Here is a 19,486-nt window from a genome sequence, read left to right on the forward strand (position 1 = left end):
TTTCTGAAGTCCGACAGAATTTCAAAACTCGCGGCACACGCAGTGGGCGGCCAGGTGGTAGTACCCATTCCCGCCGCTGGGAGGCGGATATTAGGAACCATTCCCATTTTCTATTCATATTTATTAATGCCACTGTCTCCTGAGGGGAGGAGGGCGGGCAATTTAATTATATATATCTGCCAGGTAAGTATGAACAAACTTAATTGTATAATAACAATAACATTTTGTTCATGCCACTTACCTGACAGATATATATATAGCTGAATCCCACCTTCGGATGGTGGGAAGAGACAGAATAGGATTTTTTAGGAAACTTAAATTAAGTAGATGATATACATCTTGGTTCCTCACCTGTTTGCAAAGTAGACTATGTGATTACTGTCACTTAAGGCTGCTTTTGCTTAAATCAGAGTTGCCAGCCAGGTGGAGACCTGTAGTGCTGGTGCGCTCTGGATGATCTGTCAACGGGTACGAGACCTCAACGTGACAAGACCATCGAGGCCATACATATGAGGGCAACGAAGCAACTGACCACCACCTGACCAACTATTCAAAAAAACCCTTAAAACTAACTAAAGGATGGGAGATCTTCACATAAGACTCACCACAACCTAAAAACACAAAAACAAAACTCAACCTAATCCTAACTAAGGGATAGGGAAAGAGCTACTTCCGGACCCCAAGACTGTGTCCGCAGAAACGTATGGCCCCAGTGAATTACAATCGTCATAAATCGTTCTCACATCCCTTAGGTAATGTGAGGCGAAGACGGAGTTACTCCTCCAAAAGGTGCAATCAAGAATGTCCTTGATTGACATGTTCTTTTGGAAGGCAAGAGAGGTAGCGACAGCTCGAACTTCGTGAGCTTTCACTCGTAAGAGGCTCAAATCAGTCTTCTGGAAAAATGAATGAGCCTCCTTAATGACGTCCCTCAGAAAGAAAGCAACAGCATTCTTCGATAAAGGTAACTCTGGTCTCTTCACAGAGCACCAGAGATTACCTGAGGGACCTCTTACCTCTTTTGTTCTATGTACATAGAACTTGAGAGCCCTGACCGGGCACAGGACTCTCTCTGGTTCTTGGCCCACCAGACTTGACATACCCTTGATCTCGAAAGTTTTCGGCCAAGGATTCGAAGGATTTTCATTCTTCGCCAAGAAAGTTGGATTCAACGAGCAGACAGCATTGTCTCCTTTGAATCCCATTAAATTACTAAACGCTTGAATCTCACTAACTCTCTTAGCCGTCGCAAGAGAAGTTAGGAAAAGAGCCTTCCTTGTCAAGTTTCGAAGAGACGCTGCCTGAAGCGGTTCGAAAGGACTTGACATAAGGAACTTAAGAACCACGTCAAGGTTCCATGACGGAGGTCTCATTTGAGGAATCTTCGAAGTCTCGAAAGATTTTAAAAGGTCATGAATGTCCTTGTTGTCAGAAAGGTCAAGGCCTCTGTGCCTAAAAACCGCTGACAACATGCTTTTATATCCCTTGATGGTAGGGACCGCTAATTTCTGCACATTCCTGAGAAAGAGCAGAAAATCAGCTATGTGGTTCACAGAGGTCGAGGAAGAGGAAACTCCCTCCTTTTTACACCATGCCCTGAAGGAAGCCCACTTCGATTGGTAAACAGCTCTTGTGGAAGCACGTCTTGCATGTGCGATTGCTCTCGCAGCTGCTTTCGAAAAACCTCTCGCTCTGGCCAACTTTTCGATAGTCTGAACGCAGTCAGACCCAGAGCGGAGAGGTTTTGGTGAAACCTTTCGAAGTGAGGCTGTTTGAGTAGATCTTTCCTCCAGGGCAATGTCCTTGGAAAGTCTACAAGGAAAGACATGACCTCTGTGAACCATTCTCTCGCTGGCCACATCGGAGCGATCAGGGTCAACCTCGTCCCTTCTGAGGCCGCAAACTTCCTCACGACTTCCCCCAAAATCTTGAATGGTGGGAAGGCGTAGAGGTCTAGACCCGTCCAATTCCAAAGCAACGCGTCTACGCGATCGCTTCTGGATCCAGGACCGGGGAGCAATAAAGAGGAAGTCTCTTGGTCCTTGACGTCGCGAATAAGTCGACCAGAGGACGTCCCCACAACGTCCAAAGGTCTCGACACACGTCCTTGTTCAAGGTCCATTCCGTCGGTAGGATTTGTTCCCGACGACTGAGAAGGTCTGCCCTGACGTTTTGCACTCCTGCAATGAACCTCGTCAGGATAGTCACATTTCTTCTCTTTGCCCACAGCAGAATCTCTCTCGCCAGGGAAAACAAAGTTCTGGAGTGTGTTCCTCCCTGATTTTTCAAATAAGCGAGTGCTGTGGTATTGTTTGAGTTTACCTGAACAATCTTGTTCTTCAAACTCCTTTCGAAGAACTGCAGGGACAGAAATATTGCTGCCAGTTCTTTGACATTTATATGCCAGGCTACCTGTTCCCCTCTCCAGGAGCCTGACACTTCCTCCCTCCTAGTGTTGCTCCCCAGCCCGTGATGGAAGCGTCGGAGAACAACACTAGGTCGGGGCTCAGAAGACTTAGGGACACGCCCTCCTGAAGCTTCTGAGGGTCCAACCACCATCTTAGATGGTTCTTTATCGGAAGCGATATTCTCAATATGGCATTGAGATCGTCCTTGGCCTTCCACTCGTCCGCAAGGAAAAATTGGAGAGGCCTGAGGTGCAGTCTTCCCAAGGAAACAAACCTTTCTAGCGAGGAAATGGTTCCCAGCAGACTCATCCATTCCCTCGCCGAGCAAGTCTCTTTCCCTAGAAAGGCTGAGATCTTTTCTAAGCCTAGCCGCTGACGTTCCTGGGACGGAAACGCTCGAAAAGCCACTGAATCCATCTGAATCCCCAGATACACGATGGACTGTGTTGGGGTCACAGATGCGACTTTTCGAGGTTGACCAGGAGTCCCAGGGACTTTGCTAGGGCTAAAGTGAACTGCAAGTCCTTCAGACACTTCTCTCTCGACGACGCTCTGATCAGCCAGTCGTCGAGGTACAGGGAAACTCTTATCCCCAAAGAGTGTAGCCACCTCGCCACGTTCTTCATGACTACAGTGAACACCATTGGAGCCGTGGTCAGGCCGAAACACATAGCTCTGAACTGCCACACTTTTTTGTCTAAGACAAACCTTAGATACTTTCTTGAAAGAGGGTGGATCGGGATGTGAAAGTACGCGTCCTGCAAGTCTAAGGCCACCATCCAGTCGCCCGGTCTCAAGGCTCCCAGAACAGAATGAGGCGTCTCCATCGTGAATTTGGTCTTTTCCACGAAAAGATTGAGCCTGCTTACATCTAGAACTGGACGCCAACCTGACGACTGCTTCGGTACTAGGAAAATCCTGTTGTAAAAACCTGGAGACCCCAGGTCCGCGACTTGTTCCACCGCTCTTTTCCCAATCATTTGTTGAAGGAGATCGAATAATGCTTGCTTCTTCTCTCCCTGATAGGATGGAGAAAGGTCTCTGGGAGTCGTAGAAAGAGGAGGAAAGATCTAAAAAGGGGATCTTGTACCCCTGCTCCACGATCTTGAGGGACCAAGAGTCCGTGTCCCTCTCTCTCCACGCTCCCGCAAAAAACTTCAGTCTGGCTCCGACTGGTGTCTGAAGGACATGCTTCTCACTTGGAAGGCTTTGGCTTAAAGGAAGCTCTTCCTCGTTGAAAACCCTCTCCCTCGAGGAGCTGCTCTCCGAGGGGGGAGCCCCACGAAAGGGCTTGGAACCTTCTTCGGCGGTCAACGAACCGCAGCTGAAGAGGTTGAAGGTACTGCCGAACGTCTTGTAGACTGGGCTAAAAGGTCCTGCGTTGCCTTCTCTTGCAAACTGTTAGTCAGGTCCTTCACTAAAGTCTGGGGGAAGAGATGGTTCGAAAGAGGAGAAAACAGCAAATCCGCTTTCTGAGCTGGAGTTACTGAACGAGCTGTGAAATTGCACAGCAAAGCTCTCTTCTTCAATAAGGCCGTTCCAAAATGAGAGACGATCTCCTCCGAACCATCCCTGACGGCTTTGTCCATACATGCTAACACGCTGGACAGCTCCCCCAGACTGAGAGATTCTGGGCTTCTTGCTTGCAGATCCAGAACTCCCAAGCACCAGTCAAGGAAGTTGAACACTTCAAGAGTCCGGAGCAGACCCTTCAAATGATGGTCCGTCTCCGTAGAGGTCCAGGTCACTTTAGCAGAGGATAAAAGAGACCTCCTCTGCGAATCCACCAAGCTGGAGAAATCTCCTTGAGCTGAAGAAGGGATACGAACTCCTACTTCTTCTTTGGTTTGTTCTATACCAAATGCCCCCTTTCCCGCTGAGTCTAGCTGGAGGCAAAGCGAAAGTCGTCTTGCCTTGATCTCTCCTTCGTACCATCCAATCTTGGAGTTTCTTAAACGCACGTTTAGTGGAGAGCGAAGTTTTCATCTCAACAAACTCCGGGGTTTTACCAGTCTTAGATGATGAAAACTGCGAAGGAGGAGACTTGGGAGCTGCAGGCTGAAACTTGTCTTCGAAAGAAGAACGCAACAGCCGCACGAGAACTTTATAGTCCGATATTGAAGGGGCCGCAGAAGGTTCCTCTTCAACCGAGTCAGCCGAACTACTCAGCTCTCCTTCTTCTCTACACGGAAGCGGAGACCGCCTGTCCGGAGAGGGCGTACTAATGTCGGGTCTTGCCTTAATCAAAGGACCCCTTTCCTTACTAGAAGAAGCCTTATTTCGGCTGTCTTCTTTATGACGCTTACCACTTGAAGCAGGTAGAGCGTCCTGACGAGGACGAGCGTCCTTAGCGACACCCGAGGCAGCCTCACTTGCCAGCGAAGCGTCCTTACGTTTCTTAAACGAAAGGAAGACATTTTAGCTGGAATACGTGCCTGTGCGCGCAAACTAGCGTCTTGGGGTACAACTTCTTGGTCGGAGTCCCCAAAAGCGTCTTGAAAAGCGCCCCGAACGTCTTGGCGAGCGTCCTGCCAAGCGTCCTGCCGAGCGTCCTGACGAACGTCCTGCCTAGCGTCCTGCCGAGCGTCCTGCCGAGCGTCCTGCCGAACGTCCTGCCAAGCGTCCTGCCTAGCGTCCTGACGAGCGTCCTGTCGAACGTCGTGCTGAGCGTCCTCCTCAAAAGCGTCTTGACGCAACCGGCCTCCTTATAGAGGACGAACGAGATCGGCGAATCGCCGAAGGAGAAGCGATCGGGCGAACGAGACGAAGTAGGAGAGGGAGAAGGAGACTGCTTCGTCCTCTTGACGGGCAGTCTAAGGTCCTTCCTCCGCTTAGGCTCGACTGCTGCTGGGCGAGTCCTCTGAGCCATAAGCGTCGATAGCTGGTCCTGAAGGGACAAAAGAATGTTCTTCGTTGGAGAAGAACGAACAGAGGAAGCAGGACTGATCCTGCGAGAAGACGAGGGGCGAGGGGACGCCTCCTTCCTTCTCACAGGTACAGCTACCTGCTTCTCAGGGAGACGCGCCTGTGCACGCAACCCAGCGTCCTCATCGGAGGAGATCTTACCCCTTTTCTGAGGCGGAAAAGCGTCATACGCATCCTCCGAAGAAAGCGGCGATACAGGACGTGAAGCGTCCTCAACACGAAACGTCCTTTTCAGAGGACGAGAGTCTCTCCGAGCGCTCCACCCCTTGCGCGGGGAGGACGCTCCGGAGGACGAAAAGCACTCTTTCAGGACGCGCGCTCGTGCGCGCTCCTTGGCAGCCTGGGACTTTGCCACAAGGCCTGCCGAAGGGACGCCAGATCGGTGGGGAGCCCCCGTAACCCTCTTGCGGCTTTCGACATACCCTCTCCCTGAGTCTTGGGAGTCTGATAGAGGTCTAGGCCTAGAGGCATTATGGGGCCGATCTGACGCCCCCTCCACAACACTAGGGGCACGATCACACACTTGCACCGAGCCAGTTTCCAAGGCTTTCACTTTGGTCTCCAGAGTGCGTAGAGACTCCAAAATAAGAGAGAGAGCATTAGCTTCTCCCGACACAGAATCAGAGCCCGAAGGCAACACAGGTTTAGGGGTTGCAAACTCTACAGGTGTTAATACAGGAGAGATGTTAGCCTTACCTTTGGTAGAACCACTCCTGGAGGAAGACCTCCTGATCCTATTGCGCTCCAATTTAAGGCGATAGGACTCATACTCTCCAATCATCATCGGTCAATCTCTCACATTCATTGCACCGATTATCCACCAAACAATTAGGGTAAGGGGCCCAATGGTGACGCAGGGCCCAATGGCGACGCAAAAAAAACAAAAAAAATGATAATTTTTATACTAGTAATCGTAGGAACATTCTCTAGGTCAGAAAATAAAGGCTGGAGCATGTTCTTTTCACTCTGAAAATTGTATGAAAATATATCTACAACTTTTTTTTCGAGGACCGAAAATGTACAGTTTTGACCTTTTCTGTTGTTTTTCTTAGCTAAACGTAAGGATTTTTACTTTCTACATTTGCTTGCATCAAGACCATGTGTGGTAATTTTTGTTAACATTTGTTATTTCAGGGTACTCTAAGGTGGTTGGAGATGATGTCCAGAGAATATTAAGACCAATGATGATTAGTCTGGGTGTGGCTGAGGGAAAACTAGTGCGTCACCATAGGGCCACCAAATCGTGGTGGCCTAGTGGTGACGCACATTTTCAAAACAGCTGTACGAAGGTCTAATACACACCAACATGAAGAACAATATTAGACCTTTCAAACATAGGACAGAGAGCTCAGAATCACTTACCATAGATGAGCAATCAATCCTTGAACATGGGGCATTTGGGGCCCTATGGTGACGCAGTGAGCTGGCCATATGGTGACGCGCGTCACCACTAGGCCATGCGCACTGCGTCACCATAGGGCACCACTTTAGAAATGATTATTTCATGTCTAGTTTTCTTTACAGATTATAAATTAAGTGTTAACAGGAACAAAAAGTAAATATTATTAAAAGGAAATTACCCAAGTTCAGTTAAAATGGATAAAAATACTGTTAAAAGTCGGCTCTTCCCAAGAAGCCAATATACTCAGAAAGACATAGATGATGCTTTGGAAGAAATTAACACGTGGGTAAAATATGAAAACTATTGTATTTTTTTTTCTCTCTCTCTCTCTCTCTCTCTCTCTCCTAATCTTTACAATTGTTTCAGGTATGGGCTGTCAATAAGGGCTACTGCAAAGAAATATAATATCCCAGAGGCCACACTTCGGCACAAACATACTGGCCGGACTCCTGTCAGCAAGAAAATGGGGCCTAAATCTCTATTGACAGAAGCTGAAGAGGCAGTGCTAATGGCTTACATCAAAGGATCTTTAAGGAGAGCACAACCCGTCACTAGACAAAATGTTCTTGATGCGGTAACTAGCATTCTGGAGAATGAGGAGGAAGAAGGAACGCACAGGAGAAGGCCTTCCTCATTTGATGCTGCTCCAAAGAGGAAATGGTGGCGGCTTTTCCGGAAAAGAGACCCTGAAGTTGCCATCCACACCCTGAAACCTTGACCACCTCTCGCCATAACATCAGTGAGACAGTGATCAGGCAATGGTTTGCTGAAGCAAATACTTATTTTTCTGAGGAAGAGTTATTAGAAGCATTACATGATCCTTCACGCAATTTTAATATTGATGAATCAGGGTTTTCCCTGTCACCAAAACATGGAAAGTTTGGCTATCAAGGGGAAAAAAATGTTTTCGAAGTTAGTGGTCCTAATTACAAGGCCAACATATCTGTGCTAGCAACTGTAAGTGCAGATGGGAGAGTTCCGCCTCCCATGATAATTTATCCAAGAAAACGGATAAGTTATCAAATGGCGGAACAGTTTCCAGAAGACCTGCTATGTGCTGTGGGGAAGAGCGAAAAGGGGTACATAAACTTTGAAAACTTGTATGAATATCTGTGCAACACGTTCAATGATTGGCTAACTGAAAATGATGTCCAACGGCCAGTCATTGTGTGGACGGATTGGCATGAAACCCGAAACAATTTCTATTTGGCCTCTTCCCTAAAGAGTATGAACATTATCCTGTACGGACTACCACCTAATACCACCCACATCATGCAACCCTTGGATGTGGCTGTGTTTGGCCCACTTAAAAAGAACTGGACCAAAGGGGCCAAGGAGTTCGAAAGGAAAAACCCAGATGACATGATAACGCAAGTGAATTTTGCTAAAGTGTTTCTGCCCATCTACTATGACTCTGTATCAGCAGCAAATATAAAGTCAGGCTTTTCAAAGTGTGGACTAGTTCCCTTTGATGCAGATAAACCTGACTACAGCAAACTTCGTAGTGCAGCTGCTGTGCATGAGGAACCTTCAACATTATTTGAAGCCATAGACCTCGGTAAGCATATAGCCCATTAAGTATTGCACATTCAAAATTTATTGTTTTTTTTATCACAAAATTATAGGGTATTGCTTTTACATAATATAGGCCTACTTAATTTCCATTTTTATTGCACTGCTATTTATCTAATATAATTTTCTGTACTCAATTACAGGTGGATTCACAGAGCAGTCATGTCAGACTGATTTTCATATGACAACACATCGAGGTGCCCAAACTTCAGGTCGCATGTTTGAGACTGCATGCATCAGCTACCTCATACAGTGTGGATACTCTATTCTGCCACCTGAAAGCACTACATCACAGATGGAGAAACTAAAAGGTCCCAAGAAATCTTGGGATGATCTCGTGCTTGATCAACATCCTGCACGAGAGTTCATTGCTTCAAGATCCATACCCAGCCCAAATCCTTCTGTTTCGAGGTCATCATCTCGAGGGTCATCCAGGACAAACACACCATTGCCATTCTTGTCTTCTCCACCATCAACTTCATATGCTACACCTGAACCGCAAGTGACACCTGTGCTTCAAAGGGTGGGCCCCAACAAAAACTACCCCATCAACATTGAGTAGTGCCTTTAAGACATTTAATTTCTATCCTGAGAGGAGGCAGGGCCAAGGTCCAAAGAGACCCCGCAATGAAATGGACAGGACTTTTGCCATTACATCTGATAAAGCCATTCGAGCTCTCAAAATGCAGATGGAGGAGAGAAAAGCAAAAATTCAAAAGAAAGGCATCAGAGGAAGGAGAAACTGGTAGGATTAAGAAGGTGCCTCCTAAACCTGCATCATCCTCAGACAGTGAGAACTCGGATGTCCCTCTGCCACTACCAGTAGATTCATCAGATGATGATATTGATTTGGAACAAGACCCACACAGCCTTTGTATAAAGGTGAGCTTAAATCTATTACTGTACTTCTAAGTGCTTCTAAATAGAACTCTGTGATTATCATATATCTTTACTAATAAAGAAACAAACAAAACTAACTAGGCCAGGCAAATGTAACTTTCTTTTTTCAAATAGCCTATCACTGACAGAACCGTAAACTATTTCTTTTTTCAGGTACCAATGACAGAACCGGAAGTGGATTCATGGGTGGTGTCAAGGTGGAGAAGGTAGCTACCAGCACAAAAGGGAGGAAGCACAAGCCTTTTGAAATTTATATTGGAAGGGTAAGTAATCTCATAAATTTGACCTAAGTCTTCACTTTGATTTTGAGTCTAACCTAGGTTATTTTGAAAACTAGACACATAGCCTAGCCTATTTAGGGTGAAAATAACTAAAGAATGACAAATTTATCCTTAGGTGAAAGATGTCCAGGAGCAGGGCCTTGCAGTTACGTTCCTCAAGGAGGTATCCCCAGGGTTTTATGTCTACCCTGACATAGAGGATATCTCTTTCCCTGTGCATAGAAGGGAGGTCGTGGAGCTACAGGAGCCACAGGCAGCGACAATCCAAAGAAAATATGGTTTCAAGTTCAACAGTAGCATCAAATCGGCATAGTGTCAGTCCTCAATAGATAGAATAGGCTAATTTTGCTCACATACACTCAGGGAAGTAGCTAATAAGCATTATTTCTTCAAGTTTAATGGTTTAACATATGTCTAATTAATTTCGATGTTAGTAGTCAATCATGTGCTTCATTTCGAGTAATGTATGAAAATATTCAAATTTTTTGGTTGTGTTAATGATGTAACTTAATTTTTAGTTAATTTGCTGATTTAGTAATATTTTTTGTATTTGATTTACTTATTAAATGTTATTCTTTCATTCTATGTGCCTCATTTCTTCCTTATTTAATACAGGTGCAATGTACATGCAATTGAAAAAATTGCGTCACCATTGGGCCAGGTGCGTCAGCATAGGAACATGTGCATAATAGTGACGCACCGACTTCGGCCGCCAATAACTCAAAAACTATAAATGATAAATCAAATTTGATTAAAACACATGAAAATATAATCATCTGTGAATAAAACAAGACCCAGAACTTGAAAAAATATGAAAAAGCAAGAGAGCTGTAAGCGATGGAATGAAAAAATCCAGGGAAAATGCGTCACCATTGGGCCCCTTACCCTATGTGCCCCCTACAACTCATACATACTGTGTGGGGGTCTACCGATGCTTTCGGTAGCCTCACCTTACAATCAGTCCTCACACACACTCTGAAACTCACAGCACTTGATCCAGACATATCTTTTATAGAAAAGCCAATCCAAAATCAAAAAAACGGTCCACTATCGCGCATGCCAATTCAACAATCCAATTCAATACCAAAAAACCAATCAGATACTTAAAAGCGAGTCAAATCCAAAAAATCCTGAGCAGAGGTCTGTAAACAGTTGTTTACTGACCGGCGACAGAAAAAATATGAATAGAAAATGGGAATGGTTCCTAATATCCGCCTCCCCCAGCGGCGGGAATGGTACTACCACCTGGCCACCCACTGCGTGTGCCGCGAGTTTGAAATTCTGTCGGACTTCAGAAAATACAGCTATATATATATCTGCCAGGTAAGTGGCATGAACAAACCTTTTTTAATAAAACAAAGTTTTAATTATACTTACCCAGTAATTACATAGCTATAGTTTCTGTTATTAGCAGCAGTATAGATTCACATTTCGTGGTAGCAACACCAAAAAGTGTGTAGGTAATACCAGTCTCGCCCCCTAGCGAGGAAGGTTAGGAATAATTGAAGGTCATAGCTTTTCTCATTTTCGAAATATTTGCATATAAATCATGATAAATAGAAAAAAATAATGTTCGGTCAGCTTTGACTCTCACAAAATGGTCAAAAAAACGCAATTGTAAGCTAAAACTCTTGCAGTCAAGTAATCTTCAATCATTTATCTTCATTTTGAAACAAATTCAAAGTCTCTAGCACAATATTTAGATTTATGGTGAATTTTTGAAAAAAACTTTTACCTTCCCTCCACGCGCGGATTCTCTGCCGCAAATCTCCGAAATGCTTACTTCGTATTCTCATAATATTTGCCGTTTCATATTAGGCGTTTCATAGAGTTGTATATATAAAAATGTGCACAATTTCATATAGAATACAACAAAAAATAATTGAAGGTCGTAGCTTTTCTCATTTTTGAAATATTTGCATATAAATCACGATAAATAGAAAAAAATAGACGTTCAGTCAACTTTGACTACCGAAATGGTCAAAAAACGCAATTGAAAGCTAAAACTCTTACAGTCTAGTAATATTCAGTCATTTATCTTCATTTGGAAACAAATTCGAAGGCTCTAGCACAATATTTAGATTTGTGGTGAATTTTTGAAAAAAAACTTTTTCCTTCCCTCCGCGCACGGATTCTCCGCCGCAAATCTCCGAAATGCTTACGTTGCATTCTTGTAATATTTGCTCCATTTTATATTAGGCGTTTCATAGAGTTGTATGTATGAAAATGTGTGCAATTTCATGTAGAATACAACCAAAAAATAACTGAAGGTCGTAGCTTTTCTCATTTTTGAAATATTTGCATATAATATAAATAACAATAAATAAAAAAAATAGACATTCGGTCAACTTTAACTCGACCGAAATGGTTAAAAAATGCAATTTTAAGCTAAAACTCTTACAGTATAGTAATATTCAACCATTTAGCTTAATTTTGAAACAAATTGGAAGTCTCTAGAACAATATTTCGATTTATGGTGAATTTTTGAAAAAAACATTTTTTTACGTCCGCGCGTTGCGAATTCATGCATCATTTGGTGATAATATTTTCTCTGTGTTGCTTTGATCGTTTCACAAAATGATCACAATTTAGTGTACAATACAACGAAAAAAAAATTAACTTGTTAGGTTTAACCGTTTTGCTCACAGCTCGATTTGTATAAAATTATATATGAAATTTTTTTCGCAATGTCATATATCCCAATATTTATACATATATGATAATTATATTTGTTTTCATTTCTTATGGTTGCATACTAAACTTCAGGCAATGACAAAAAAAGGAACCAAAAATGAACTCAATCTTGAAAACTAAGCGTGCTGTGATTTAAAAAAAAAAAAAAAAAAAAACTTTTTTCCGCTTCGATGCTCACTCCCGAACCCCGCCGGCACGGGAGACAATTTTTAATATACCGCTTCGGCGTTTAAGGGTTAAACAAGTAACTCCGCAAACATTGAGGTGGCGTCAATCTACTACACGTAAGGTGTTCCAAGTAAAAATTTCGAAAGCGTCTAGGAGGTATAAAAGTTAGCACTGCGCATGGCTAAACTTTCATAAACCATTTCATCAGAAATGATGGCATTAATTTGTGGAAAGCAGAGGTCTCGAGGTGTTGCTTCGACAGACGCTAGCTCCTTACTGATGTTTATCCTGGGTCATTGAACGGGTTAAATTAGTTTTTCGGAGAGGTGGCCGTGAGAAATCCAACTGTTACCTTAACTTTTCCTAAATTATGAAATAATGGCATAGGGTAAACAACTGAGTGGACTGGCCAACTCACCAACTACCATGGTTTTGGCCACCTCCAAAAAAGTACTTTAACACGTCCTGACACCGGAGATGGTCATCAGTCATGAGTTGTTGGTGGTGATAACAGGAGCTCAAGACCACCACTCTCCTTTCGAAGTATTTTCTCCAAAGTTAGAAATTTAGGCCATATTTTAAGATTTAAACAGAGGGTAATGAAAAGTGTGGCCAACGCAGTGCACACTACCCCAAAACGCTTTTGAAGTTTTTGCTTACAACTCCAAATATTTCTAATATTGACGCCATCTCGATGTTTGCGGAGCCACTTGTGTAAACAAACTTCCCATTTCCTGTGCTAAATATGCACACCGCTTGTACCCATAGACACTGGGGCACTTACCAGCACTTATTCGTACTTATTCAAGGGGACTACAGCATTCTTTGCGGCGTTTTGCACGCTTCAATTGTTTATCAGTGTTGTCAATTGGTGTGTTTACCCTCCAAACTGGGTATAAGACTTACACAAAAACCGGGGAAATAAGTGAAATTAGCGTATCTTATTGAATTAGTATATATACATATTACAGCAATTTTATCATTACTGCAATACTATGACAACTAGAATTCATGGAAACAGTTTGTAAATGCATCAGCGTATGTGTGAAGCTCCACTAGATTGGCAACAATGAGTCTTTTTGCCGTCGTCTGCTCGTACTTCAGAAATATCTGTAATTTTTGGGGGTTAATTTGGTTGCAAAAAAGGGATAATAGACATGAATTAAATAAACGTTTTGAAGTAAAGTTAAACTAAATAATGAGTAAAGTAAATAATTAAGGGAATAAAACTTTGCACCCATAATCAGTGTTGTCGTCTGCTGCTCGCAACGATGTTTGCGGAGTGAGCGCTTAGGAACCAGGAACAGCAACGTGGTTCAAGTGCAATGTGGAGTGAATTAAGACCAAAATGTGTATAATTACAATCAAATAACCACTGTGGAGTTTCAGTTGTGATGGCAGTAAGGATAAAACCACCAATTACAATTTAAAAATGAATTCAGTTCAAACCATGACCCCGGGATTAAAAAGTTTCATACTTTCAGTAATATAGGCAACAAAATGTTGTTTTATTGTGCTGATTACAACCGCAATCTTGAGTAAAATCAATAAACGTTACATATTGGGTAAACAATCACGGACGATCCATCGTCATTACGCTGGCCAGGCCATATTCACTCGATATTTAAATGGTGAAACAAGAATACAATTAAAACTTATACCATTCAAAAGGTTGAAGTTTCGTCAACATAATGTGATATATGAAAGCCCCATATGAACTAAAATAAGCATGTAATGCTCTTCATAAGATATGTTTTCAAGGCAGTTTTGAAATCCAATATGGCGGCGATTGTGAGATTGGCCAGTCTAACCACGGACAATCCACCATCTTTCCCAGCACTCATTTGAACAATGTTAGCGTATATATGTAACGTTTATTGATCTTACTCAAGCTTGCAGTTGTAATCAGCACAATAAAACAACATTTTGTTGCCTATATTAGTGAAAGTATGAAACTTTTTATTCCCGGGGTCATGGTTTGAACTGAATTTATTTTTACCTTGTAATCAGTGGTTTTATCCTTACTGCCATCACAACTGGAACTCCACAGTGCTTACTTGATTGTAATTATACACATTTTGGTCTTAATTCACTCCAAATTGCTGTTCCTGGTTCCTAAGTACTCACTCCGCAAACACAGTTACGAGCAGCAGACAACAACAATGATTATGGGTGCAAAGTTTTATTCCCTTAATTATTTACTTTACTCATTATTTAGTTTAACTTTACTTCAAAATGTTTATTTAATTCATGCTATTATCCATTTTTTGCAACCAAATTGACCCCAAAAAAAAAATTACAAATATTTCAGATGTATACTTTACGAGCAGACGACGCGAGGAAAAATGACTCATCATTGCAGATCTAGTGGAGCATCATACATACGCCGATGCATTTACAAACTGTTTCCATGAATTCTAGTTGTCATAGTAATGCAGTAATTATAAAATTGCTGTAATATGTATATATGTACTACAAATAGATGTGCTAATTTCACTTATTTCCTGGTTTTTGTGTAAGTCTCATACAGTAGGGCCTTGATAATCGCAGGGGATAGGGCCCAGAACCCCCCCTGATAATTAAATACCCGTGTTATCCTGGTACCCCCCTGATAATTAAATACCCGTGTTATCCTGGTACCCCCCCTAAAAATTGCTTTAAACGGCCTACTTTAATAATTAACCCACCCAAGACCACTATTTCAATGTTTATAACTGCCTACTTTAGTTCAAGCACCAAATATGTCTTCAACTATCACCTTAAACTAAATTCAAGACAGTTTCAGTTATTCTTTCCTATCTTCAATTTCCCCTTCATCAGATCAGCAAACAAAAGTATATTACCTAACAATTCCTTTCTATTTTCATGATTTGGCTGCTGCACCAAACTAAAAGTACATAGGGTAAAAACCGCATGGTACAAGGGTGGACCATGTACGATCAATGTGTACAACCCCAAGAAAAGTACATTATAACGCGTCCTGACACCGGAGTAGAGGTCCGATGTCAGGACGCGTTATAATGTACTTTTTTGGGGGTTGTACACATTGATCGTACATGGTCCACCCCTGTACCATGCGGTTTTTTACCCTAGTACCTATATCTATTTTGTGAATAAATCAACATTTATGATAAAAAAAAAACATGATTTACTGTAAAGATTACAGCACCCAACTATAATATTAATGTATAAACAGCAAAATACAGCAATAAAAATCTGGTTTTGTCTTTTGTTTACGTTTAGAATCAGCTGATGGACGTTTATTACCGAAAAAATTATTTTGGAAACTAATTTATTAATGGAATTATTATTATTATTATAACTTAGTACATAATAGTTAATGATATTATTAAACAGTAATTCATATTTCATTGAGAGAGAGAGAGAGAGAGAGAGAGAGAAGAGAGAGAGAGAGAGAGAGATGAGAGAGAGAGATGAGAGAGAGAGAGAGAGAGAGAGAGCAGCTTGGGATGAGAGTAACTGTTGAATAGCTTGAGAGAGCAGCTTAGGACGAGCGTATTGTTACTAGCTTAGCTCGAGAATAACATAATGAAATTTTTATTTTAAATATTTTTATGGTGATAAGAAATGAAACATGAATAGTTAGATCTAGGGTACCTAGCCGCGGCAGCCCAGACTATGGCAGTTACAGTTGTTCTATGCAGTTTTACCTCCTGAACAAGAATTTTAAGTAATATTTATTCGGACGACTGTAATTAACCACCAGGGGCCAGTACTAAACACGGCGAAATACGTTGGACGACCCAATCCCTAGTGGATGTGGTATCCGCGGTGACGTTTCTTGCAGGGTAATTCTAAAGAATAGTTCTGCAAGAACTGCAAGGAAAGTCACCGCGGATACGACATCCACTAGGGATTGGGGCTTCCAATGTATTTTGCCGTGTTTAGTACTGGCCCCTGAGGGTTAATTACAGCCGTCCAAATAAATATTACTATAATTCTTGTTCAGTAAGTAACATAACATAGGAAAATCTCAATTGCCATACTCTAGGCCACCGCAGATTGCTTCTGTAGAAATACAGGCGTCAATCTTCTAAGTTATCTAAGCGTAAGTAAATGGCATCAATCTTCTAAGTTATTTAAGCGTAAGTAATAATTTCGAAAGCATTTGGTGAAATCTGCACTGCGTTGGCCACCCTTTTCACTACCTTTTGTTCAAAGCTTTAAATTTGGCCCTAATTTCTAACTTTGGAGAAAATACTTACTTCGAAAGGAGAGTAGAGGTTATTAGCTGCGTCTCTCACCAACAAATCGCGACTGATGAGCATCTCCGGTGTCAGGACGCGTTATCAGTACTTTTTCGGAGGGTGGCCATCCGTGACCGTCGGTGTGTTGGGCCAGTCCATGCGGTTCTTTACCCTATGGGCCTGGGCATAAACTCGAACTTGCAATTGCATCATGTAAGCTACTGGGGCCTATATAGTGATTACCTAGTAGCCCAAAGTAAGGAATATTATACTAAATTAGCCTCATGGAGTTGCCTGGCCCTTTCCAGGGGCTACCGTGGGGTAGACATTGGCAAAAACCAGTCACTTTCAAACTCTACACCTTAGGCTAAGCTGCAGTCCGACATTCAAATCGTATAGACAGATTCTTTCACTTAAGTGGAGAGTAAACAACAGCAACTACACCATCATTCAAGCGACATGACTTCCATTTTTTTAAAGTGAAAAAAAAATGACCGATATCAACAATCCTGAGAAGGCAAAGGCTAAGCTATTTAGGCCATTACCTATACGGGAAAATGACTGCTATCCATAGCAAAATACAATATGCATATCAACATGCAATGACGAAAAATCAGAACATTGAGAGATTAGAAACGAAAGGGCCATTTCAAACTCAGTCCGAGACATCCAACGTAATATAAGGTAACCAAAAGAGCAGTTACATGCACACGAGAACAATGATGGTTTCCCGGTAATTTGACTTACCTCCTCTTCTGTGCGCACTTTATTCAGAATATCCCGCACATGGCGGTCAACATCCTTCTTAGAGCGCAGCATTTTCACGATATCATCCTCAACTCTTGGGAATACGATTAAAAACAAGATATATGCGGTCCGCCAATACCAGTCGCCCAGTACTGCTGGACCTAAACTGGTTGAATTTCTTAAGAGCACTCGCAAAATCGTTTAAAAATCCATTGTTTATTCAAAATATTAAGCTTCTTTGATTTATATAATTTTAGGCAATAAAATTTTATAAATTTGTCAATGTTAAAAAAATATATAACTATAGCATATCACTTATTATTAAGAAATGTAAGAAAATGCGATTTAAAAATAAGCGCACTCTTTCCCCCCTGCGACAGAGAATCATCGAGCCCGCGTATCGGCAACACCAACGAAACACATTTTTTGTGAATAAAGCTTGCATTTCAAACTATATACTTCATCGCCAGTATCTAGCAACACTAAATGCATATATGATAAAGTGTGGTAGATTTAAAATGGGCGTTTGAAAATGTTGAAATAATGTGTTCCATTTCATGCTTTTTTTTTTTTTTATACCAAGTGGTTGCTAGTTGGTCGCTGGCGGCTCACCATGGATACGGATTACGGAACCGTTCATCACACTGATGACTGATCTCTATAATTTATTTTTAAAAATCCACGCGTCTGCCTTTTAAGTAGCAATAAGTTCTACAAGTAGACAAAAATATTTTAACGCATGGCAAATTAAATTTATTTTCCTATGAATATTGTTACCTGTGGGTAATGCGCGATCAGTAGTTCAATTATAATAGTAAATTGCGCAACGTTTGGCCATTATTAGTATTGGTGATAGCATTTGGCTGAGATGTGGTAATGATTTGCACATATCCGAGTGACATGCTTATTACTAGGCTTTGGATAATTATGCATTTGCATGTGTGCATATGCAAATGCATATTTTAACAATTTTTGAGCTTGAGTGCATATTTCTAACCGTTTTTTTCAGTTGTCATATTCTGGTAAACATCTTGGGTATTATAGCAAAATAAAATAGTACTTGGATCTTGTTATATAATAATCAAAAGGGCCATATATAGTGACGTGTATACAGATCAATAGGCTGTGGAGAGTGAGGATAGCTAAGCTGGAATTTGCTGGTCAGTGGCTCGAAAACTGTACGAGACATATTCGTGTACCAGCCATGTGTGTACGCACCAGAGCACAGAGAGACGTGCACGAGTTGTCAGTTTTCCGCAGTTCTGCCGTCAAAGTCTGTGCTTGATGACGTACAGATAAAGTCCACTTAAGTATGCAGTATTGCAAATTCCACATTCACTGTTTGATCTTTCATATCGTAGTATCGATCAAACAAAAAGATATTAAGCTTCTTTTAGAAAGACCACAATTCCTCAATCTGCCTCAGTTCAAGAGGAAGCTGCATATTTTCGTAAAGGCTCTGGAGCCATAGACAGGAAAACCGCCGCTTTACCAACTTTAAACCATCTGTAACTATAGTCTTGTACCAGGTCGATATATTGGTTGTATAAACTGTAGTATATATCACTCAAATACCGAGGAGAGCCGGTCTTAACAACTTGATGTGTCAAAACATAACTTGAATGGTATTCTGGCCTACACCGGGAGCCAGTGCAAATCAATTAATTAGGACAGGTAATCCTGTCCCGTGGAGCAACACCTGTTATTAATCTAGCAGCTCTATTCATAATTTTCTGTCGTTTCTTCATCTGTACCATGGGAATTTATAGTACACCGAGTTGCAATAATCTATACGGTTTATAACACAGTTGATGACAAGATTCTTAACAAAACTCACATCAAGATATTTCCTCACAAAGGCTATATTCATAAGATGATATCCAGCAACTTTCACTACATTATTAATTTGTAGACTGAGTTACAAACCATAATCCAAGTACACCCCGAGATCACGGACCTTATCAGTTGTCTGGACCCAATTTTTTATTTATACACACTTGATTAACACCCAGACCGTAAGTTACTTTCCTTGCCGACTATCATAAGCTCAGTTTTATTTTCGTTCAATTTCAACTGTTTCAAAGTCGTCCCTTTGTTTAATATTCGACAGAATTCACTCAATTTTCTATTTGTAACAATGGAAGAGAATTGTTTCACCGGCATATAAATATATTCTACTCC

The 19,486-nt window shown here is 41.8% G+C and overlaps 2 protein-coding genes across 2 annotated transcripts in view; one reads left to right on the plus strand and one right to left on the minus strand.

The window, feature by feature from the left end:
- LOC135201904 (RANBP2-like and GRIP domain-containing protein 5/6) overlaps positions 1-17,491 on the minus strand; it is a 50,718-nt gene extending 33,227 nt beyond the window's left edge. The window contains exon 1 of the mRNA XM_064231201.1: positions 17,306-17,491. Coding sequence (XP_064087271.1) covers positions 17,306-17,377 — 72 coding nt within the window. The 5' untranslated portion in view covers positions 17,378-17,491. The remainder of the gene's footprint in view (positions 1-17,305) is intronic.
- LOC135201368 (uncharacterized) lies at positions 6,583-8,869 on the plus strand. The gene is given in 4 exon segments (XM_064230211.1): positions 6,583-7,017; positions 7,102-7,436; positions 7,439-8,293; positions 8,451-8,869. Coding segments are annotated over 4 exon segments (1,698 nt in total). The 5' UTR covers positions 6,583-6,928.
- Positions 17,492-19,486: the final 1,995 nt, after the last annotated feature.

This window comes from Macrobrachium nipponense, chromosome 28, assembly GCF_015104395.2.
Source record: "Macrobrachium nipponense isolate FS-2020 chromosome 28, ASM1510439v2, whole genome shotgun sequence".
Taxonomy (NCBI): domain Eukaryota; kingdom Metazoa; phylum Arthropoda; class Malacostraca; order Decapoda; family Palaemonidae; genus Macrobrachium; species Macrobrachium nipponense.